General features: G+C 39.4%; 1 protein-coding gene across 6 annotated transcripts in view; it reads right to left on the bottom strand.

Moving 5' to 3' along the window:
• Nucleotides 1–356: 356 nt before the first annotated feature.
• The window catches only part of npas3 (neuronal PAS domain protein 3), a 390,159-nt gene continuing 365,057 nt past the window's right edge, over nt 357–25,458 (bottom strand). For 5 of the 6 annotated variants that reach the window (XM_082516529.1, XM_082516527.1, XM_082516530.1 and 2 more), the window contains 3 exons: nt 12,424–12,571; nt 10,937–11,052; nt 357–6,321 (listed from right to left, as the gene is read on the bottom strand). In XM_082516529.1, the coding sequence (XP_082372655.1) occupies nt 4,697–6,321; nt 10,937–11,052; nt 12,424–12,571 (1,889 nt within the window). In that variant the 3' untranslated portion in view covers nt 357–4,696. The remainder of the gene's footprint in view (nt 6,322–10,936; nt 11,053–12,423; nt 12,572–25,458) is intronic. The other variant, XM_082516528.1, reaches the window with a different exon arrangement.

Raw genomic sequence — 25,458 nt, 5'->3', positions numbered from 1 at the left:
GAGTCAACATCACATTAAACCCTATGGGATGTCAATCAAGTTCATATGTGTGTGAAGGCAGACGAGTGAATACTTTTGGCAATATAGTGTAAATTTAGAACCTGTGAAGGACCAGATCTTTTTTGTTTATTATCTCTGAATGCATAAAATGTTGTAATTTAATAAAGTCCATCCATGTATCTGTAAAATACTTAACTGAGCTCAGACATTTTCATAAAGCTCAGATACTTTCTGACAAGAAACGAAAAAACCAACAGCTAAGGAAGAGCAAGAAAAGAAAGACGAAAGAAGAGAAAACCTGGCAGCCTGAGATGTAACATTATCCAGTATTCTGGCGAGAGGCGGGATGGCTGAATGTGTCAAACAGAAGAAATGATGCAATCTGGTAACAAATTTGAGAGAAAATTTTATTATGAATATGGCACCTGTAAGATGGTCAAAACCGGGTTACAGAAAGACAACCATGTATATGACATGTTCCTCTGAACGGATGAGAACCTAGCAAACTTATAAAAGAACAACTGCTATAAAAATGAAGTATGTACATTTTCGGATTTGCAGCATTATTCATGGTAAATGAACTCAAAAAGATGTCTTTCAAAAATAATAATAAAAAAATAAGCCAGGCACTCAAAGTTAGCATCAGTTAGTCATGAGTTCCCCCCACTCTTCTGAGAGGGGGAAAAAAATAGAAATGTACCATAGTTTTCTCTTTTTTAATATTTTAATTTGTTTGTATTTAGAATTTTATAACACTGTTAACATTGATAATAAGAGATTCCCTCTCTCCCGTATTTCAGCTACTTGGCACCAAGTTCCTCATAAAAGAATCTGTATAATTGTACAAGAAATAGTTAAAAACACAGACACAGTTTTTTCACAGGTAAATGAAGTGATTTTTCAATATTTGTATTTCTTAAACACTATGTATTTTTGACAGCAGATGTGATTAAGGTTTTTAAGTTTTTAAAATCACCAGCAAAGTTTTCATTTTTCGACATAAAACACAGAAAAAACATTGAAACAGCTTGGACTGGCTGTTTGGTTTTTTGTTACATGTGGGTGTATTTCCTGGTTTTCGTCTGAGTTATGTATTCCCCCACCCACCCCGCACCACTATCAACACCCACCGCTGTCATCACCACCTACACTATATCTCGTGCCCGATTCTTTACCAAACGGGGCAGCAGCGTCATTCACCTATGCCCCATCCCCCCACTTTTCATGCAAAACTGCCAAAAGGTAGAAAATGCTAAAATCTAGAGGAGCAGCAAAATGCTCCCAAAATGACAAATTTAACATTCAACCACAAACAACCCGACAATAAACTGGCAGGTCGGGTGGCCCAAACCACATTCCTCTTACTTGAGCGCAAAAAAAAATAAGCACATTGTTCAATTTCTTAACCTGGATTTGTTTCGTTGTTGTACACATTAGTTGCAGTAACAAGACATCGATTCTTCACAGACAGCACACAACCTACAGATTGGTTTTCCTGATGTGAAGGGGTGATGAGAGGCCCGGGTCGGTTTGATAACAGACTGGGCTCGACAGACTTTGAAAACAGAAGAAGAAGAAAAAAGAAACTGCTCAACTGAAAATAAAAACAAACAGAACAACAAAAAACGAGGGTTCGACTATGAGAAATGCATCGGACAAACTTACTAAACATGCAGTTCAGTTTTCCAAAACACCTATAAAAATAGATTTATAGTGCGAAATATTTTTTTCTTCTTTTAGTTATTTTAGAAATCTTTAAAATCATTTTTTATTACGTGTCCTGAAAGACTACCGTGATTTTTTTTTCTTCCCCCATGAACCACTTGTTTAACTTTGTTTGTCCCGTGAGAGAAGTTTGCGCAGGAAGTCAACAAGTTTTGGTGGGAACCAATGAAATACACCCAATGCACACAAGAAGCCCAAAGGGATCCTGGGAAAAGGTTTCACAGCTGAGGCATTTGTCTGGGTCATAAATCTACAGCTAAAATCTTACTTTAGGCTTTTCTTTGTCATAATTTGTTTCTAATATACTGTAAATATTTATTAGTTATCTAATAATAGCAGGAAACTTTGATTCCCAGAATTCCTTAGTGGCAAAAACATGGCTCCATAAACCTTTGAGCTAGTTAGAGAATCTTTTCATCTCTGAGAGAAAAGACAGTGAGATAAAGAGGTTTGTATAAGACTACACAACAGCAAAAAGCAATAGCAGAGAGAAAGATAGAGAAGGATTAGAAAACAAGATCAAAAGGTTTTACAAAGACAAAAAGGAAGCAGCGAAAGAAAAGGTGGACTCTGCAAACTTTTTTTTTTTTTTTGCTTTTTGCAAAGGCCACCGAACACGAAATTCCACGAACCTCCACTGGTTTCACTAAGACTGCTGATAGAGGGAGAAGGACAAAGAGAAGGAGTAAGAGAGACAAGGAGCTGTTGTTTTTTGGGGGGATGTCAATCATCCCATAGACTCCACCTCCTTTTCCCTCTAGCCCCTCCCCTCTCCTTTCCCCCACACTAGAGATAGAGCACAGAGAAGACAAAGGACAAAAACAGCTACAGTAGCTCAGTATATACTGCATATAGTCAACACACACAGAGAGAGAAGTCGCCATGAAAGACTTTTTGACAGCCAGTGACACTAAACACATTGGTAACACATTTTTACGTCTTAATCACACTGGGTAATAAGGATGGCAGGATGGCAAAAACGGGGCTGTCAGCTTTAAAAAGATGGATGGTGTGACAGTTTTTATACTGTTTTAATTATTACTTATCCTCTTTTTTCTCTTATTACCAAAAAAGTAGAAGAAATAAAAACACAAATGAACAAGAATCACAGTGCTTTTCAAACACTAAACTTGTGAGATTAAGCAATTCTTTTTTTTTCTCTTTTTTGGCAACGTAGACTCGGGGAAGAAAAGAACACGAAACACAAGAACAATGACAAAGACAACATTGTTTAAAGGAATGTGATTTTTTTTCTTCCTCAAAAAAAATAAACGCATATTCATTTTTTTCTTATAGTTATTAGATTGATTGTTTGATAGATTGATTGAAAATGCATGTCTTTATTACAATCTCCTTATTGATATGTGGTTTTTAATCACAGGGTCCGGCGATGAGATGGAAGAGAGTGGATTTTTTTTTTTTAGGAAAATCTTGCGGAGGTGGTTCTGGTTAAGGAAGAAGAAGAGGAGGAGAGGGGGGGGGGGGGGGGAGCAAGGAATAAAGTAACTGCATAACAAAACAGTGATTAAACAAGAACCGGTCAAGGTTGTCAACATTCATTTCTTAAGTTAGTGCTGCTAGCTAATTAGACTCAGTCTCACTGAGCATTTAATGTGATTAAGTTAAAAAAAATACATACAAATAAAAACAACACTGTACAGCCTAAAATTCAACCAATCAACTCCATGTTGCGCTGCCCCTTGTGGCCCAATCAGAATGGAGCGGGACATGTAGGTGAAACATGGAGATAATGTTGCTGATTTACAGGTTTTTCCTGTGTTTCTGACTTTCCTGAAGGTCAGAAAAACAAACAAACAAACAAACAAACAAAAACAAACTTTAAAATCTTTCCCCCCTCTAAAAAATAAAAAAAATGATATCAGTCTATCAACGAGCTGTGGGTTTGTTTACAGTACCCACATCAGCCAGCTGAATCAGGGTTACTGGACGGTCGGTAGCACCACAAATCTGTAGAATTGACAGGAAGAAATGTGGACAGAAACATGAAAGGTCAGGCAGACAGCGTGAAAGATAAGAGAGAGAGTGACAGATTGAGATGGGAAGAGATGTAGAGGAGGCTATGTTTGGTGCGAGACCTGTAGGTAAACTCCTGGGATAAAAGAGGAAGTAGTAACATTCGATAATTCACAGGTCATTACCCGGCTGAAATAGCTTTTTTTTGTTTTTCTTTTTAATGCTTGATTCGTAAGTGAAATCTGAGCTAGAATATTTTATATATATAAAAAAAAGGATAAAAGTAAAAGAAAAAAACAGCATTAATTCACTAAACTATTCCCTCAATTGAGAAACTTTCTCAAAAAACCTTTTTTCAAAAGATTATCTCTGAGACCTTTGTGGGGCGCAAGAGAGCACCGTCCTCTCGGTTTAAAAACGTTCTTTTCAAGCCTTGATCACATCAAGATACATAAGAAGGAACGCCACATAGAGTTCTCTGTCTGTTACAAATCCCTGTACCGTCCTCCTTTAAATACACACAATCCACATCTTTATAAAGATGCAACAGAAACAAGTCAAATAATAAAAATTATCCCCATCAGGCTCCAACTGAGTCCTTAGGCAATATGAATTCTCTGTAGGCAAAAAAGGGGTTCTTTACAATAAAGAATAGTCTGGTTTTTGTTTGTTCAAGAGAAAAGAGTTGCTGATCGCAAGAAACGGGAGCAAAGCGAGAGACTGAGAGAGGAGAAGAGGATGAGGAGGAGAGAGAAAACAGATAGAAAAGGGGGACAAGTTTGAGGGTCACGTCTGTTACGCAAGCTCAGTTTCTGAGATTCAAAGTGCTAGAGTACATCTGTCATCCTTCCCTTTCCTTTCTCTTCTCTCGGAAACACAGTGCTAAACCGTGTTGATAAAACAAGTAAATAGTCTTTCATTTTTATTTACTAGTGAGCAGTCTTTGACACAGTTGTTGATTCCGAAAACACAGTAATGCGGTCTTGGATACTTTCTGCTAATCCTCCTTCCTCTCCAGTGTTGTCTGCGTGGTATGGATCCCGTTGCTGTACACTGGGAATGGTAGCGTTGAGAACAGTCCCTCTGCTGTGGTGAAAACATTGGCTGTTGTTGGCATCTGACCTCCAAGGGCACCGTTCCCACCTGTGGCAGTAGGAGATCCGACAAAGGGGCCAGCAGCTGCCGCAGCAGACATGTTGAGCCTGTGGACATGATGGTAGAGCATCTCCATGGGTGTCTTAGGGTCCAGGCCGAACCCTGAGCCGTCAACAAAGTTCATGGCAGCATTAGGGAGGAGGTTGCCTTGTGCCATAGCCAGAGTTACGTCCGCTGGCGCATACCTGATGGTCCCAGTGGTGTAGACCCGTGGAGCTGTCGTGCTGGTGGAGGCCAGAGTACCTGTGACTCTGTGGACCAGCGGAAGCACCACGTTACCAGCTTGCAGGCGCTGAAGTGCTTCAAGGTCCCCAGAGTACAGTAGTGAAGAAGAAGAGGTTGAGGAGGATGAAGAAGAAGATGAGGAAGAAGAGGTGGTGGGAGTGCCTTGTTGCTTGTCCCGTGGGGATGCAGAAAGGGGAGGAGATAGGGGGTCGGCAGAGGAGGCGCTGGAAGGAGGAGCTAAGCTTACAGCGCTGGAGGCAGAGGATGGGGCTGAGCTTCCATTGTAAGGGGGTTTCCTCACTCCTCCTGCTCCTCCCTCAGTTCCAGGAGGGGTGAGGACAGAGTCAGGAATGGCTACCTGGAGAGATCCTCCCTGTGGTGAGGGGAAGGTCTCATGGCTCCCTGGAGCAGATGGCTTGGAGGTCATGCTGTATGGAGACTCGTTTCTGGAAATTTCCCTGTTGGGAGGGTAGTTCCAGATGCTGCTGTCATTGTCAAAGTTTATTGGTTCTGCCATCTCTGTCTTAATCTTCAGAACTGAGGATGCTGCATTTGCACTGTTTGGGGAGCCAGATGAGGCTAAGAGATGGGTGGAGGTTGCGGTTGTGGCTTGGGAGGGGTCGACTAGCGGAGTGGTATCGCCTATTGCTATGGGACTGGGTGTAGTTGAAGACAGACGAAGCCTCCTGCTTCGTGAGCCATCCCATTTCTGCACTTTCCTCCTCTTTCGCCTTTTCTGCAGCTTGCTACCAGCATTGACACTGTCACAATCTTGCACGCACCCATTGTCATCCTCGTCATCTTCTTCATCCTCCTCTTCTTCTTCTCCTTCCTCTTCTGATGAAGACGTTTGGGAGCTACGCAGCTGTACGTCTTCCCCTTCTCCGTAGTGCTCTACTTTAATATGAAGCCCACCTAGGTTACCCAGTCCACCGATGGCACCCAGACTCCCTAATCCTCCAAGCCCTGCTAACCTTCCCAACCTGCCTCCACCTCCCCCTCCCCCTCCTCTGCCAGCCTCTTCTTGCTCCTCACCCTCTCCATCTGAAGGTTCCAGACTGTCATCACTGTCCTGGCTCTCAGGGTTACTTGAGCTATCTCCTTCTTCTTGGCGCTTCATTTCTTGTTCAGATGAACAGTGTGACTGGCCGGGTTGCTGCTGACGTTTGCTGTCTGTCTCTGGGTCCTCACTGTGTTCTGTTTGGTGGCCGGGCTTCTCCTCTGCCTTGGTGTTCTCGTTGTCTGTCGAAAAAAAAAATTTGTTTATAATGCAGAAAAAGAAGATTCCAGTTACAGTCGAAACCATTCTAGACATAAGTAGATTCTTAATATTTGGCAGTATGATATCTTCCCAGAGCAGCAACAAGACACTGCATGAACACATAAAATTGATGATGTAGTCAAACACAGCATGAAGGGAAGAGCTTTTGCAGGAATGGGTTGCAAAGTGATTTGCAAATGCAGCCAGTGCTGCTGAAGGGAACTGTGGCAGATCCTGACTTCATAACCTGCTTGAACTAATGCTGTGCACCATAGTTTCAACCATTAATTTACTTGTTAATTACAGTCCATTAACCATCTGAACCATGTGAACTCACATTCATGATATAGAGGTGTGGCTTTAGTAATGGAAAAGAAAATCATTAGATTTGTTAATTGCTTTGATATGGAGTGAATCAAAAACTTTGATGCACTGACATAAAAATTATGCTCCAATGTTGTGGAAAAACTTATCCTGATGTTGTAACAGTGAAGAGTTTCCCTAAAAAAACCAATAAGATTTATACTCTTGGAAACACAAGTGTCTTGGCACTCCATCCAGTGAGTGTGTCAGACTGACTTGCCAACACTGCCATTGAATACCTGCGTAATTCTGCATGCCCCCTTACATTTTTCAGGACAGGTATTCCATGTGTTGTTTTCTGGATGCACTGATGTGTGCTCAGTATCCGTAGCTGCTTCTGTTCAGGCATGTTGGCTCTGTCTAACCCATTACACACACAACACATACACACTTTAAACTCTGCCAGCACACACATAGGCCAGGCCAGCGGCTGCCCAGCTGGCAGAGCTAAGACTCCCTAATGGCATCCGAAATGTCGACTCAATTGCTTTGTCTGGGGGAAACCTTGTATCTCCATTAAGTGTGCTTTCCAAGCAAAACCGATGTATTCCAAGCCTGAAAATTAAAAATGGACCGGTAGTCTTAAAGGTTCCTCCCAACCAGGGAGGTTCAATATAAATGAAATATCATTTCACAATAAAATGGAGTCAAGTATTTTCATAGACCATGAGATCACATGAAGAAGACATTTCAACAACTACACTGTGAAATACACTATATTGACAAAAGTATTCACTTGTCTGCCTTCACACACAAAACTTGAGTGACATCCCATTCTTAATCCACGGGGTTTAGCTATAACAGCTACAGCTCTTCTGAGAATATATTGTATAGCACACTTTGAGTGTGCGGGTAGTGTAGAAAAGCACTGTATAAGAACCACATATACCATTTTACCAAGGCTTTTCACAAGGTTTAGGAGCGTCTTTATGGGAATTTTGGACCATTCTTCCAGAAGTGCTTTTGTAAGGTAAGACACTCATATTGGAGAAGAAGACCTGGCTCACAGTCTCTGCTCTAATTCATCTGAAAGGTGTTCTATTGGGTTGAGGTCAGAACTTTGTGCAGGCCATGTCTTTATGGACCTTGCTTTGTGCACTGGTGTGCAGTCCTGTTGGAACCGGAAGGGTACATCCCCAAACTGTTCCCATAAAGTTGGCAGTATGAAATTGTTCAAAAAGTCTTGCTCAGCCGATAAGAGTTCTTTTCACAGAAGCTCTTAACTCAGAAAGTTGGTAATATTCTGTAATTTACTGAGCTCCTCTGAGTGGCCCATTCTTTCACAAATGTTTGTGGAAGCAGTCTGCATGCCTAGGTGATTGATTTTACGTGGTCATGGAAGTGACTGGATCGCCTGAACTCAGTCATTTGAATGGGTGAGTGAATACTTTTGGCAGTATGCGTATCTGATACCCAATCTTTGGATAGTGCTATCAGGTCGAGGACATCTTGAATTATGCTGCTCATTTTCTTATTTAATTCTGACTGGTTTCTCTGTAAATGCATCTGACAAGGCTAGTTAATACACAACACTGCTGCTCTTCTGTCCCAGTGTCGTTGGCAACGACACTGAGCATGCATTTTTACATTACTTCAATTTTTTATTTATCTTATTTGTGAATCAGGAGGTATTTGATGGGAAGGATTTTCAGCTGCGGATTAATCCATATTGTTGTAATAATTCACAGTAGTAACGTAGGCTAAGTAAAACTTATTAGATTATGGTATGCCAATTTTGCATGTGACAGACAATCTGCTGTATTCTGCCCCACAAAAAAAAAAAGGGGGGGGGCGGGGTAAAGATAACTTTGTTTGCCATTTTAGACATCTTTATTCATAGGCTCTCCTTCTGTACATACATTGCATCTTAAGAGAACAAATGTCAAAGAGCAGATATCTCATTTTAAAATATGTCAAACTGGGGCATCGCAGGCCTGTTGGAGCTGAAGCTGGACACTTCCTGCAGCAGCTGGCGTCAGTTTACAGCCAACAGTGTGCCAGAACCACTCTCCTCCAGCAAGAATAACAGCTGGCACTGATTCCCATCATGCCAGCACAGGCTGGTGGACTTGATAATATTACGCTCAAGGTGGAGGCCCAGGCTTGCTTTAAATTCAGCTGTAATGACACTGCTTTGAGCTTTGTCTCCTTCACTATTATCTGCTGCTTAAAATGCTGGTGACACAAGGTGAATAAAATCCTTGTTTTCTGTTTCTAGATCTGAATTCAGATATCAGTGTTTTCAAGATCTCAGGTTATCATCTGTGAGGCATCCTTGTGTATCTAGTAAATTGATTCTGATGAATTTGTTTAATCTAGTGAACAGTTTCCAAAACATTTAACAGAAAGTTTTGGCTTCTCCATCAATCTATTACCTCCCGCTTATCCAATTCGGGGTTCTAGTTTTGATTTTCAAATTCAAAATTTAGAATTAATACCTCTTAAGCACCAGATGCCATCGGGCATTTTGGTTTATTAAAAACACTATACAGTCATGTTTTTTTAATGCCGATTCGAGGTCTAAAACAATTTATTTATATAGCACCAAATTACAACAACAGCCCCAACATATTATTGCAGGGTCTTTACCTCATCAGTCAAGCCTAAAATGGTTAAAATGGTAGTTGTCAGAGTGGTTGGCTGGAAGTTTTATCAGCTGGTTTGCTCTGACACGATATGAAATGACTAGCCTGAGTTAAAATTTCAAGGAAGTTTCTTACCTCTCTGTATCCAATAAAGAAATACAAGTAGGCAAACCTGAGAGAGAGAAGTCTTTATCCCCTCAGCTGACATATAAGACTGATGAAGTTTGTACTTGTGCGTGTGCAGACAATGTTATACCAAGAATCTGAGAAGCTGAGTGTTGCTTTTTAGGTTTACGGCAAAGCCCTCCTTCATTTTTGGTGTGCCATGTCTGTACAAACAAATGACTCAAGACTGCTGACAAGTGCATTCACTGAACAGAGCTCCCTTTTTCTTAGTCTAATACAATATCGTCTGCTTCCAGATGTTATTCCAGCATTTTGTATCGAGGTCTGTAATCGTGTTTCTTTACTGATCTGTTGCAGCGAATCAATGGGACTACGAAGTTTGGACAGCCTCTGTAGTGGGAACAAAATAAATTTCAAACTAACAGCAGCACTACAGTGTCTGTAGTGTCAAGGGTTTATTTATTATAGTCTCCTGTTTTAGTACTCACTGTCAAATATTGTAATTAAGCTGTTTTATGACCTAAACTACACACAAAGAAAAAGTAGTAGCACAGAATTTATCCCTGAAGAAATGTTATTCATTTAAAAATATTTTCTAGAATTGTTTTTCACACAAAAGAAGATTCCCCTGCCTACAGGACTGAGATGGCATCGCCTAAACCTTTGTGATTTGCAGATCTCCAACGATGAGCAGAATGTGTTATTTCACAGTTTTTTTCCTTTGTGCCATTTTGGTGCATTTCTTGGAGGGTGTTTGTGTATTGTGGCCTTTATTTGAGGCATTTTGCAGGATTTTGTGATGTGTGAAGTTTGGAGGCATTGTGTGATGCTGTGCAGCTGTACCATATTTTGTCATTTTGTCATTTTGTCGCAGTTTGCAACACTGCCAGTGAGCGCCCAGTCCCTGCAGCTGTTGGCATTCAAGACATTTCAGCCTGGCAAAGTCAGCACACTGGCACCAGCTGATAAAATATCTTTGGCTTCTCTTCTTCAAACCATATTTCTTTTTTCTGGTTGTATTTGAACAGGTGCTGTTAAGGAATCATGTAGGTTTTAGAAGCATTTTGTGCAATATTGTAACTATTCTAATATTTATACAATGTAAGAATATGATCTGATTTATATCTTTTTGGTTCACTCTTTTTATTTTACATAGGCTTTGCCATCTAGGAGCTGTTGCGTTTGGGATAAGATCAGTTTTGTCAGAGGCCCTCTAGATCCAACGGAATCCAGAGGAGCAAAAACAAAAAAAAGAAAAGAATACACAAAATATAAATGACGCTGATGCCTATCTCCATTAAAACGTGACTGAATGGACATGATGGTAAGCAGAACTCATACGGCTTTTTAATCTTTGCTCTTCTTCAAACTGTGGCTGAAGAAAATGATGGCAGGACTCAGGCTATGCACTAGAGGCCAGCAGATTACTCCAAATATCGTCAAATATATCAACTATATGTAAAACCTTTTTTTTTTTTTTAGCAACTATATGTTGCTCCTCTGTTCTCCCTTTTCTACCCACCTGAGTTTTCTTTGGACTCGGACTCAGAGTCTGAAGTTTCAGAGGACTCTGAAGCTTTCTCAGGCAGGTTTGGCAGCTGGGCAATGTCCATGGGTGTGTCTTTATACTCTGGATTACTGCAAAGACACAGAAAATTTGTCAGTGACAGAAGAAACGTTTGTTCATCGATTGCCTTGGTCAAATCTAATGAAAATAAATGTCAGCTATAATCAGGGGTGCACATAAGTTGTCCGCAGGTGCGCATTCACTGTCAAAATAAAAGACACGACGCGAAGAAGTTGCAACGCGCGTTTGCGCACATAAGATTTTCTGGAGGACGACAGATATTTGTTTAGAACTCTTAAAGATGTCGAAGAAGCAAACTCCTTTAAGCAATTACTTTGGTGTTCCTCCACCTCCAAAGAAATGTCAGAAGGAGTCCGAACCGCAAAAGAAGCACGTATTCTCGGAAAAGTGGTTGCTGGAGGTGAGCTGGCTTCAAACAAATGATGAACGCACAGAGATGTGGTGCAGAATGTGCCATGAAAATCCCACTCTAGCGGACAAAAACAGCGCCTTTTATATGGACGCAAACGCACGTTGCAACTTCTTATCTGGTGCGCGTCTTTTATTTTGACAGCGAATGTGCACCTGCGGACCACTTATGTGCCCCCCTGGCTATAATGTATAATTTATAATAACATGGCTCCAATCGTGAATGCATTATAAAGTAAAATGGGGAGGATGCAAATGTTTTTATAAAGTAATGCCTATGTCTGTCTATTCTTTAAAAGTAAAACAAAATAGTCAATGAAAGCTGGCTTTATTAATTTCTGTATGATATTAATCTACAGTACTTTGCACCTCTATGTAAATTAGAAAAAAACTGATGTTGTAATGATGTTTGGCTGAAACTTTGGTCTGGTGAATTTAACTGAAACAGTTCATCACATTCTTCAACCACCAAATCACAGTTGTATTATTTTTCAGCTTACATTATATGATAGGATGGCTACAATTTAGTTTGCATTAGAAATGTGTGCTTTTGCATTGCCAGCTATGCAATTCATTAATTCATTATTATGTCAGGTCAACTGGGATAAGTGATAGATGTCCCCGTTTAGGTTTCATTGGCCGTAGAAAACAGGGACAAGAAAAGGAGTTACACTGGATCACTCTCAAGCAGGAAAAAATAAGAAAATGTGATTTAGTTCATTTCATTGGCTTTGTTTCTTTAATTAATCTGCAGAGGCTCTTGTCCCTGTAAAACTCTCCATTTTCTGGACATCTGCATTTGTTTAAGAGTCTAGTATACATACATCTGGATTCTCTGAGCAGCTTCTCTTTTACTTCTTTTGAATGAGTTTTGATAAACTCTCCTTGACCTCCTAATGTTTCCACAGAGATCAAGGAAAAGCAATAAGAAAAAAGAGGTAGGAGGTAATTTTTTGGACTGTTCCACCATACCATTGTACCACAAGATCATTATCACATTGTCGACCTCTGACCTGAGAACGTAGTTGACCCAGATGATGTTCTTCTCGCTGGCGTTTTTCACATTGATAGCGATGGTGGCACTGGACTGGATCCAGATGTAACCACCATTCTTCTGGATCCACCGGTAATACTTTGTCACACTCTGGCCTTTATTCATCACTGAGACAGAGAAAGAAAGCAAGAAAGGATGTTTGTTATTTCACTGCGTTTTCTCTTTGATGTTGTGTCTTTACAGATAGTTCGTCAGAGGAGAGAAAGAAAAGGCAAAAAAAGTGGATAAAGGACAGGGGAGTTTGGATGGGTGGAAGGTGTGAGAGAAACAAAGACTGAGAGGTGTGTGTGTGTGTGTGTGTGTGTGTGTGTGTGTGTGTGTGTGTGTGTGTGTGTGTGAGTGTGTGAGAGAGAGAGAGAGAGAGAGAGGCAGTCATCAGATGTCATGTGACAGCTGGCTCAGAGCTGCTCTGCTGGTGCCGTCATTAATCAGACCAACACACACTGCCAGCCTCTCTTGCTCTCTCCGTATCTGTGTGGGTGTGTGCAGCACTGCCTGTTCATGTATCCATGTGCTTCCCATAGGTTTGAAATAACACACTCAAAGCATGACATCAAGTTTTTATGAAACGTGAATGCTGAAATATCCTATTGCTGTGACATTCTGACAGTACACAATCATGTACTTCTCATCACATACAAGGTCTTGAATAATCAGGCACCATCTTATCTTAATGACCTTATAGCACCATATCACCCAATAAGAGCACTTCATGCTCAGACTGCAGGCTTACTTGTGGTTACAAGGATATTTAAAGGCACATGCTTTCAAGTCCCTCTTCTGTGGAACCAGCCTCAAGTTTGGATTCAGTAGACAGAGACCCTCTCTACTTTTAAGATTAGGTTTAATACTTTCCTATTTGATAAAACATATAGTTAGAGCTCGATAATGTGACCCTGAATCCACCCTTAGTTATGTTGCAGTAGGTCTAGGCTGCTGGGACTTCCTAAAATGCAGTGAGTGTTTCTTTTTCATTCACTGTTTTCACTCACTTTTTATTTATAAACTACACTGCATTTAATCTTATCTATTATTTATCTCTGTCTCTCTTCTACAGTGTGTCAACCGGTCGTAGCAGATGGTCGTCCCTTTGTTTTTCCTTCCCACTGTCGCCAAAGCGCTTGCTTAAAGGGGTTCACTTTTTTGTTGGAGTTGTCTCGGTTTTCACTGTATTATTGTAGGATCTTTTCCTTACAATATCAATTGTAATTGTTGTGATTTGGTTCTATATAAATAAAATTGAATTGAATGTAAAGCTTACCTTTCTAAAGTTTAGCATGTGGTAAATTAGCAGTGATGAGGAAGACTTCATTCTTTATCTATGACTTTATCAGTCTCTCATGTAATAGCAGAGGAATTCTGGCACACTCTTCTTTAGTTCTTTCCCTTCTTCAGTTGCAGACTTGCAGTCATTTGTTCTATTATGTAGACTTATTCATTCTCTGTATCCACTGAGTTATGGATGGTGGTTTTGTTTTCTTCCACTTCAGAGTTCTCATTTTCCCAGCAATGAATAGGAGTATCCGTAAAATGTACCTCTGGTCTGAGCCATATGTTTCTCTAAAGTCCCAAAAGAAAAAGTAAGAGCCTATAAAGCCAATAAAGAGAATTGGTGATAATGAGTCTCCCTTTCCTCACACCCGTTTCCACCATAAATGAATCAGAACAACAACTGTTAAGCCTAACTTTTGACCTAGGATTTTTATAAAGTGCATTAATCCAAGTAGCAAATATTTCTCCATATCTTATTTCTATCTTATATCTTATTTCTATCAGTGTTTGTTCCAGAAACAGCCAATCAACTTGATTAAATGCTTTCTCAGGATCCAAGCTGAGATATTAACTGTAGATTGAGTATTTTTCTTGTATTACTTTTTTCCTGACAGCCCATAATGAATCCTGTTTGGACCGGTTTTATATACTTCTTTATATAATTTTGAGTTCTATTGGCTTAAATAGATGTTAAAATTTGTAGTCCACACATAAGAGACTTTATGGCTAGTACAGAGTCTTTTCTTTTCATATGTAGGACTGCAATAATTACTTCCAACCACGATTTTGGTGGATCTCCTGAGTTTCCACAGCATTTTAATCCGGCTGAGTTTGGGATTTTTACTGGACGATTGAAAAACCTCGTTTTATTTTGTTTGTTGTAAACTGAATATTCTAGATAAGCACACTGCCAAAACTTCTGATTTTAAAGAGGTCCTCGCACTTGTTGATGATCAGCTAATTAAGTACATATATTATTAGCACTTGGCTGCTACTTATCCTCTTAATTTTATGTAACCAGTAAGGGTGTACTTAAGTTTTTGTGTTGACAACAACAGTCACTTCAAGGTGCTTTATATTGTAAGGTGAAGACCCTCCAATATGGTAAGAAACCCACTAGTAAACATTTGGTGACAGTGGAATTAAAATCTCCCTTTTACCAGGAAGAATCATAATGTCTATCTGCCATAACTGGTTGGAGTAGTGATGAATAAATACACAGAGAGTGAAAAGAAATTCATCATAGGAAGCCTCCTAGCAGTCTAAGGCTAGTGCAGCATGGCTAAGGGTCACCTGGGTATAATTGGCATGGCTGTGTGACTCAGGGCTGTGAACACATGCCTTAACTTTGGCTTTATCATGTCAATCTTTACTTAGTCCTGACTCCTAGTTTTTATATCCAAGGCAAACGCATTCCTGCATTTTATTAAAAAATAAAATGTCAGTATGATTAACTGAACTTAACTGAACTCAACAGAGCAGGGAGAAGGAAAACCCTGATGCTAAAATGCATACATACATACTCACTGTAAATATTTTTTCATTTTTACAGTGAGCATGGTGAGTTCCAGTGTTTTATACACATTTCTACATAGAGATTGGTACACAAAATCTCTCCTGGCCTTTTCTCAGCAGTACGCACACACTGAACAACCATCACACAACGTAACGTAACAATTTTTCAAAATGCAGAATGCTGTCAGTTTCCGTTTTTTGTCAGTTTCTCTGTTAATCACTTTACAAAGAAAGTGATATATTGTTTTATATTGAGATCAACAGGAGACTACCAGAGTTTAAGAGTTAATATTTGAAAATGATTGACTTTGTAAGTTGTTCCATAGCACCATGGACCAAAAGTTCATGAATGATGTAGAGAATGACGGTCAGGTTAGTGTGGATCTCTTTTATTCAGGAGTGTCTCTTTATCAGTCCAGCAGAGCAGCTGTACCATCAACTGCAAAGACAATAAACTAGACATGTATCATTTCTTCAGAGATGCTCTCATAGCATAGTTTTCTAACTAAGTGATGTGAGGCAGCATCTAAGATTCATAACTCCAATTCAATTTCACACAGTGCAGAAAAACTAATGCGAGCATTTCCACACTGACACAGTAACATAATGTTCATCAACGCAGGGATGGCTTGGGATCTGACACGAAATAATATTTTGACACAGTTTAACTGAAAACTCATTGCAGACCTGTTAAAGTCAGTCTGAAGACAGTACATGAATGTCTTTGAAGTGACCATTTCAAAGGCAAGGACTGGACGTTGATTGCACAGCAATTCCCAACCCGTTTTCCCTTCTGCTTACTGTAGCCTATAAATCTACATAAGTGGTCTTTTCATAGCCTATGATGGCACCCACCAGTTAAGGAAGTCCCTTCTTAAAACCTCAAGCTGAGCATGCCGTGTTTTTATCATATCATATATATATTATATATAGTCCTTAAGACTTAAATCTACTGACTGACACCACAAACTCATGAGGAAAGTGTTTACTGAAGAGAATTATGAGGAGTTGAGGTATTTTCTAGAGTTCTAGCTGGACCTCCAGGACATACAAGTGGAGTCACCCCCTGCTGGCCATTAGAAAGAATGCATGTTTAAGGCACGTTTGCATTGGTTTAACTTTTCAGACCTGAAAGCCACAGCCATCTTCTATACAGAGTCTTCTCTGATCATTCACCTCACCCATTAATGTGAGGTGAATGAGTTATATTTCTATCGATTCAAATCAAACTCTACAAAAGTGTGTTCTCTTGTCAATTACTTGATTGATTTTGGCTATCTAAGAGCACTTCACTGGATATTTATTTCTGCCAGTAAAATAAGTCTGAAGTCAGGTTTTACTTTTGTTACCTGAACCAGTAAGTAGTTGGAGCTCCTCCCCCCCGTGCAATAAACAGATTAAAATACAGAGCTGGTACTTCCTGCTGTCCTCCACCAGATAGCGCTGTGTCACTGTGACAATATTTCAGGCCACAGGAGGTGGCCCCCACACTGCCACCGTCTCCACCCACCCACCACCCTCCCGTGCTCCGCCATGTGACAGCATACTGGCAATAAATTTGGCCAAATTAACCACTAAATGGTTATCTCAAGCAATATGTATTGGCATTAATCAGGAGCCGCTCAAACAGAAACAGTCAGAGACGAGACGTGAGCGCTGCTAAATTCATACCCCTCTCCTACATTTAATTACGGACACAAATAGGTTTTTTCGATGACAGAGAAAAAAAGAGAGAGAAAGTAGGGGATGATTTATATAAAAAGAAGGCCAGTAATTAAAAACTATTAGAAACTAATAGCATTGTTTAAGACGACATCCCCAGGGCTGCAGTAATTGACTTTGGTCGAGCGGCTGGTGCTCATTCGTTTTCTATTCTCTAAGAGGGGGAGGGGGTGGGGGTGGGGGTGGGGGATAACTTGTTTGCATGTTAAGGCAGAGATGGTGAGATCACGTCACCTTGAATGTGACCTTCCTTTGTTTGTACGCTAGAGTAAATAACGACACAATGAATGCACACACACACACAGTGGTGCCTTTTCAGATGACTGCAGGTCCTCAGAGAGCTCTGTGTATCAGCATGTCCAATGGAAGAGGACACACACACACACACACACACACACACACACACAGTCACATAAAGCTTACAACTCCAGCACACTGCACACTGTGCTGCGTACACAATCTACACACATAAAGCACTGTTACTGTCAGCCGATATTCACTCTGGAAGAAACAGTTAAAGTAGATATTATATACATAATCTGTCCATACAGACAATGACCTTCCTACCCAACTACTAGCTATTTTTCAACCTTTTTTCAACTCCTTGCCAACTCTACCTACTACGACTCTGGCCTGTTTCGTGTGTTGTACCTGTTTCTGTTATTGTTCAAGGACTCATTAATTATTCTTCTACTATACAAATACACATTAAATTGATCTCAATAAATTGACTGATTGTGAAAAAGTTGAAAGCAGTGTAGACCAAATGTTAGTTGTCTCAAAGGTAGCACCCAAAATTAGCACTTTTATAGATAATGGAGCATTTTGATTTTGGCATATCACACAAATCTTCCTGTGGTTTTCAACTGTAGCAACATTTCCACCAAGCAGAACCGTTTGTGTTAGAGATTAAATTTAAATTACAAAGGCTGATGCGCCAGAACTTTTGTCCAGTTAGGGTCTGAAAAAAAAAACCACAATACAACTTTACCTTGTTCATGTTAAGAAACATCAAATTTGGTGTTGTTGTTCATATATTAAATTGTGCCAAATCACAATAGCAGTCAGTTTGACGTGGTTTATATTGTAAGGTAAAGACCTTACAATAATCCATGGAAAACCTGAACAATTAGACAATCCTCTATGTGCAAGAACTTGGTTACAGTGAGAAGGAAAAACTCCCTTATAACACGATGAAACCTCTGCCAGAACCAGGCTCAGGGAGGGGCACAGCACAAAAGACATGCTGTAGAAGAGAGCCAGAGATTAATAACAAATAATGAAAACGGTAAATAAAGAAGAAACACTCAGTGCATCATGGGAATCCCCCATGATGCACTGAGTGGAGGGTTCAGGGTCACCTGATCCAACTATCAACTAAAAAATAAAGTTTTAAAACTAATGTTAAAGGTAGAGAGGATTTCTGTCTCCTGAATCCAAACTGGGAGCTGGTTCCGCGTAAGAGGTGCCTGGAAGCTAAAGGCTCTGCCTGCCATTCTACTTTTAAATATGCTGGGACCCACAAATAAGTCTGCACTCTGACAGCGAAGTGCTCTGACAACACAAAACAGTATTATAAGGTCATTAGGAAAAGATGCAGTGGCTTCACAGTCAAAGAAAAAAATATATATTTTCTGTGACTAACATTTCTGTTTTATAATTACAGGTAGCTCTAGGCAATGAGCTACCAGAACTTTGTCTGTAATTTTACATTTTAAGCCCAAAATGTCAGCCTAGCAACATTTCTTTATCATGTAGAAACATTGAGACATACTGCTGAAATTCCTTTTCTTATGTTAAGATATCTCAGGGATTAAATGTGTACTCCTCCAGCCAACTTAACATCAAAGTAAAATGACTTTGACATCCCCGCTCTAGGCTTTTGTATTCTTAGTAAAATTGATGGAAGGATTTCACTTATTTTACTTTACAACATAAAATGTTATTTTGTTTCCTCCATACATGAGAAATAGCTCTTGTATTATTGAATTTTTCTTGTCATGAATTGATATTGTGATATTGTGGCAACAGTAACTATGAGCTGCACAGAGGAAGAGGCATGTCAGTAAGGCATGTGTTGTAACAGTATCAATGCCACTTTCCCCGCCGATGACCCTACGGGGGAAGTTATAGCTCAAGAGATTTATGACACGAGTATTTGAACTATGTGAAATGTTATTAAATGACAGAGCCGTGCCAACAAGCAGCTCTTTGAAACAGGAGGTAAAGTGAGGCACGAAATCATGAATGTTCCACTGTTTAATAATGGGACAGGGTACATTCAGCCTTCTACCCTGTAAGTACCCGGGGAACTCTGCAAAACCAACTCAGTGTCATATCTTTAAATAACATCTTAAAACGTCCTTTAAAAAAAAAAAAAAAAAAAAAAAAAAGGAAAAGATGCAGCCTGATTATTCAAGACATTGCAGTCTAGTAACCTAGCCAACTAGTGAACTGAAGTCTAATCGTCACTCAGTTTTTGGTCTCTACCCACTGGAGTGGAAAATATCTTCCTATTTAGCTGGTGGTAGAGGGACTTTGTATCCAAGCAAGTAAACTGATATTTGATATTCCTGAAAGTAACAGTTTGTGGCTTTGTCATCATTAGTAAGGACAACGCAATGTAGACATGGGGTTTTGAACCTATATACACCGAAGAGTGTTACCGTTACACCTACCTTACAGGTCAGTGTGTGCACGGTCAAATTAGTCTTCAGATGTTATCCTTGCACAGCAAATTATTAATTACAAATCATTAGCCAATAACTATACTTTGGGTAATGCTCCTTTCTTACTCTTAGAATCGCCAGAATTTACAAAATTGACTTAATGGTCTGTTCAATATTATGCAAAACAAGCAACTGAGTCCATAAACTAATGTGCTACTCTATGTGTCTAACTTTAAACCTTATCCAACTGCAAAGGGGTTTGTTATAAAAAGCAAACATTTGTTATGAAGGCAAATACTATCCATAGATACGAGATCTGGTGTTTTATAGGCTGTAAATATGCTTTTTAATACTGTAAATGTTGGGGTTTTAACTTGGGAGCCTAAATGACCCAACTGCACTTCCTGTGTGGTTGTTACTGTGAATGACACAGACAATATTTCCATATTATGTTGCAATGGATTCCACTTTCCAAGATTTGAATTCTTGGGTGTTGCACAGTTTCTGCTAACAGAATTTAAGTTTTATTATACAAAAATAATAAGCTTCAGGCTACCTTCTTGAGTTTTTTACTGGGAATAACAGAAATATGCTCAGAAATCTGTATGATAGCAAGAAAATGAAGGCATGAATATCAAATGTATTTAGAAATCAGCTGTTTGTTCTTTTTGCAAGCACTGAATACCTACTCATAGAAACCAAACTACAATAACAGTATTGGAAATAAGGAAGCTGTAGTGGTCAAAATGAAGCAGCCACCTGGGCCTGGTAAAGATGAATGAGTTAGGCCAACAGATGAGAGCAGAGACATTTCGGCTTGGACACTATGGTCCAGCCTCTGTCCATCTGTTCACACCATCCTCTTTGTCTCTCCCTCCATCTTTGAATCACTCACTTGCTGATCACCCACTAATGAAGGAGAGAGGGAGAGAGAGGGAGTGCTGGAGGCTCGCCCGAGGCTGCAGGAGAGAGACCAATAGATTAAAGGAGTTCTATTCCCTTTTAAAGTCTCTCCACCTCACTTTTTCCCCTTCTTTTCCTCTGGCGTGCTTGCTTTCTTTCACTAAGTGTCACACTTTTGACTTTTGCCATTGTTCTTCTGTTTATCTCTCACTGTTTGTTTCCCTTCTCTACACCTCTGGTCTTTCATTTTTTTCCTTTTTTAGTGTGTTTTAGTGTTTTTTTGCTTGTCTTCCCCTATCTCTTCTTCATTTTGAATCTGTTGGATTTCCCATGTAGTTTCATCTACCTTTCAGATTACCTTTACCTCATTTACCCTGTGCCACATTAACCTGTAATTTATGACAGTGAAATTGCTTCATGGAAATAGCTTTTCAGTGTGTCAAAAATTTGAAGGATGGAGGTCTGCAGGAAAAGACAGTTTGTGAGTGTGTGTCTGTATTTATACCACCATGTTTCCATGGCTCTAGCCCTCTGTTGCCCTCTTCTGGTCAGCTCTGGTATAGTTCAAAAACCTTCCATTCAAGTTCTTTAACCACATCAAGCTTTTTTTAAAGCCTTACATGCACGAGAGCCTTACAATCCTCCTTCTGAGTTAGCTTCATTAATTTCTTCCTCCAAACTATCAGCTTGTCTATTAGATCCCATTCCTTCAAGACTGCTCAAGAAAGTCCTGCCATAAATTGATGCTTCAATCTTACATATGATCAATCTGTCTCTATTAATGGGCTACGTACCAAAGGCCTATAAGACAGCATTAATTACAGCATTACTTAAAAAGGCATCACTTGACCCAGCCACGTGTCTTAGCTAATTATAGGCCAATCACCAACCTTGCTGTTATCTCAAAAATCCTTGAAAGAGTAAGTGTAAAACAGCTAACTGATCATCTGCACAGGAATGGCTTATTTGAAGAGTTTCAGTCAGGTTTCAGAGCTCATCACAGCTCAGAAACAGCTTTAGTGAAGGTTAAAAACGATACTTTTATGGCCTCTGACAGTGGACTCATCTCTGTGTTCACCTCAATGCAGCGTTCGATACTGTTGACCATAATATTCTATTACAGTGATTAGAGCATGTTGTAGTTTATAAAGGTAGTGGTTTGTAGTTGTTGAAATCATATCTATATAACAGACTAATTATTGAGTTCTACAGTTCTACTACGACCACATCTGTTTACATTATTTATGCTTCCCTTAGGCAGCATCATTTATTCTCATTGCTATGCAGATGATACCCAGCTCTAACTGTCAATGAAGTCGGATGACACACATCATTTAGTTTGCTCAGAGGGGGTCGTTTGATTGTTCAGGATTTATGAATAATCTCTATTATTTTAAGGTCTTACACTTAATAGAGACACGAGGAGCCCTTCCCAAAGGACTGGTGTATTATCCAGGGTCCTGGTTCATCATATTTTGTTTATTTCAGAACAAATCATTGCAGCAAAAGCCAGAAGCTGCTAGTGCTGCAATGATAGCTCTCAGGATGATAGCTCTCTCTTCAGCAGCATATGACTCCAATCTTGGTTTTGCATTTACTTGAGAATTCTGATTTTACTGCATGTCCTGAACTGTTTACTCTAATATTAAATGTACATACAGACTTCATAGACTGATGTAGGGCAGTAAGCAATACGACATTATTTTGACACTGTGTTCTGTTTCTCAGTGGAAAAATGACAAGTTGAGAGTGATGGATCTGACCCACTAATGCCATAACATGGCACTAATTGAGGCCCCAGATTAAGATAGGACTGATTTATCCTGTTAGGTCTGGGGGAAGCCTAACTGAGGGGGTCTAATTTAGTCTGATTGTACATAAAAGATTTAAAGAAGCTCAACCTTGAACAGGAACCCTTTGTTGTGATTTGGCGCTATATAAATAAAATTGAATTGAATTGAATTGCGATACCTAAAATAAGTTCACCAGTACCAGTCACAGATGGCACTTTATTGCTCAATGACTAGTTTCATACTTAAATACATTTACTAAGAAGTACTCTTATGTTGCCATTGCTGGATCTGAGGACTTCTTTCACCACTTTCGTATTTCATTGATTTCAGATACTTTAGTTAGAACACGTCGCAAAATTGATGGAAAAAAGTTGAAGTGAATATGCAGATTTATCTACTCAAAACAAGAACTTCAAGTTAAAGGAAAGTCACAGAAAAGTCGCCAAATGACGCTCCTGTAACTTTGTCCGGTGTTTTCTACAGTTTATGTTTGTATGCCCTTTTTCCTCACTTGTCCCTAAAGACTCAGTTTTTGTGTGTTTTACTAATATTACATGTGTGGGTAGATTCACAGGTGTGTGTGTGTGCATTTTGTATGCAACAGATAAAAAAAATGCCGTTCAGTGTGTGTGGATTCATTAAAGGCAGTGTTGGTCTAGAGAGACCAGCTCTACTAAAACGCCTGCAGGCTTAAATCCACCGAGCTTTCTCTTCTGTGCTAGTCTCTCACTCTCTCTCATTCTTTTATTTTCCTCTGCGTTTGCATGTCTCTCGATCATCTGTTTCACTCCCAAACATCCTGGCTGTCTTTCACTATTGTATCGCCTTCTCCTTTGCTAATTCTAAATGTCTTTTTCCAACTTCATATATGTCCAAACCTCCTTTTGTCTGAAAATATGAAATTCTTTTTTCTTCCTGATTGTTTCCCTAGAAAAGCCAGCTTCCCCCATGTCTTGCTTCAACTCTGACAATCAGAATTTCTCTTTGTGTCTTTTTTCTACATTGTCTGGGATTTTTCTTTTTATTTGCTTCTATTGTTAAAAAAAACAACTAATGCATCTAGTCTCTATTCTCTTTATGTCTCTCCCTCTCTTTTAAGTTGGGAGGTTCAGACCTGCAAAAACTTTGCAACTAACCTGAAAATGGTTAAACAAAGTAACCAAATATCTTTTTACTACTGTATTTTATACATTAGCAGTTCTCTGCTGTTTTACAAGTCTGCATCTTCCAAGTAATTTCTCATTTGTAGTACTGATGTTAGTAACTTTGTCAAAATTGGGATGCCTGAACATATGAAAATGCTTACATGGTTGTAGGCAAGTAACTTGTACACCAGTTAAATACTGTCGGTGTTTTCTACATTGAAAATGACATAGTTCTTACTGGTAAAAGTTATTCAGACTTTATTACCACACATTTGACAATGACATTTCTTTTCAGGGTTGTCTTGCTTACTGTCTGCGGTCCATAGAATATTGTTAGACCGTATTGTTAGACGAATAATGGCAAAGAAAATATGATAAATGAAAGTAGCACTAAATCTTTCCTGGTACAAAATGTTTAGATTCCACATGTGTAACAAACTCTTTGGCTGTCCACCGCCCTCAGTCTAAAATGTGCCAATGATGATTAATGACTAGTTTGTCATGATGAATCCTTGAAATATTAAATCCCAGAATTTTCTGTCTTAGATGTAACATCGTCAACCTATATATCCTTTTCTATGTAACAGCACTGACCCAACAAATACAGTTTTGGCAGGCTGTGACACATCACCAAAATCTATCAATCAAAGCTAAATGGGCAAAGGTCAGTGCAGAACCAGGCTCAGGGAGCCATCAGCCATGACCGGCTGAAGAGGGTGAAGAGATTAATTCCCATAAATTTGATTAAAACATGATATTAAGAAAAGACCTAGAAATCTTTTTTGTCTCTAATTTTCTTTTAAATTCAATTATTAATCCAAATTGAAAGATTTGGATTAATAATTGAATTGAACTGTCCAAAAAAAACCAGAAATTCATTCAAAATAAGTCATTAAAATTTCTGTCTTCTAGGCCAACTGTCTTGGATCAAATTCACAGCCACTGTGACATATGTTCTGATGTTAGGTTTTAATCTTTCAGAACCTTTTCTGCTTTTGTTTTCAAAACTCTTTCAAACTTTTATGTGGACTGCCTTGAGCAGTACCGCTGGGTAGCTGTGCTGTCTGAACCACTGCCATCCTAACAAGCTGTATTTTGATTTACTGTCTATTACCTGGAGCACACACATCATGTCACCTAGTTACTCATGAGAGAGGTCAGACACAGGCAAGAATGAGTGACACTAGTGTTGTGTTCATCAGTCATTATGAAAACATGAACTTTTCAAAAGCACTTCTTTTTTTTAAGCAACTTGATGCCTAACACAGATCACAATAGATTCTAACACATCTTCACCTTCATGTAATGGATGTGCTTGTCTTCTATAAAACCAACTGAACATTTTTCCCTATCACTCCGTTAAACTACAACACCATCTTCTAATTTCTCCTTTCTTTGCAAAGTTCTTCTCGCTTTCTTCTATTTCCTTAATTCTCTTTTGCTACTTATAATGCATTTTGTGACCCTTCTCACTATGTGAAAACATGGGAATTATCCCATCTTCATCCTTCCTCTTTTCTCATTCTTCCTGCCCCTTTTGAAAAAGACATGAAACGGCTCGTCAGCCTGTCTCTCCGTGTGAAAATTAGCATTTTGTCCTGCCTTTTTTTCTGTCTGTAAATCACTAGTTCCATCTCTATCCCTTTCTTTGAGAAAAGATGAATTTCTCTCCCAGCCCTTGTGCTGAGTATTTCTTTCCTCTTCGTGCCGACAAATCACTCTTTTCCGTTTCCCCCCTTTCTTTGTGAAAAGGAAAGTTCACCCTTTATCTCTTCCTTCTCTTTCTCTCTGTTCTCTGAGTGGAAACGAGGACAGATTGACTTTGAGATCTGACCTGAGCTTAGACCAGCTGTCAGCAGGTAATGATAGAGACTTAGAGAGAGACGCCTCTTCACAGAGAGGGATCATGCTTCGTCCTCCACTTGAAAAGAAGCCTTTTAAAATTTAGATCCCTGTTGAGAGAATAGGCTATCCC

Source organism: Aulonocara stuartgranti, assembly GCF_965226115.1.
Source record: "Aulonocara stuartgranti genome assembly, chromosome: 19".
NCBI classification, from domain to species: Eukaryota; Metazoa; Chordata; class Actinopteri; order Cichliformes; family Cichlidae; genus Aulonocara; species Aulonocara stuartgranti.
The sequence above is the reverse complement of the archived record's forward strand: the minus strand, read 5'-3'. Positions and strand labels throughout refer to the sequence as shown.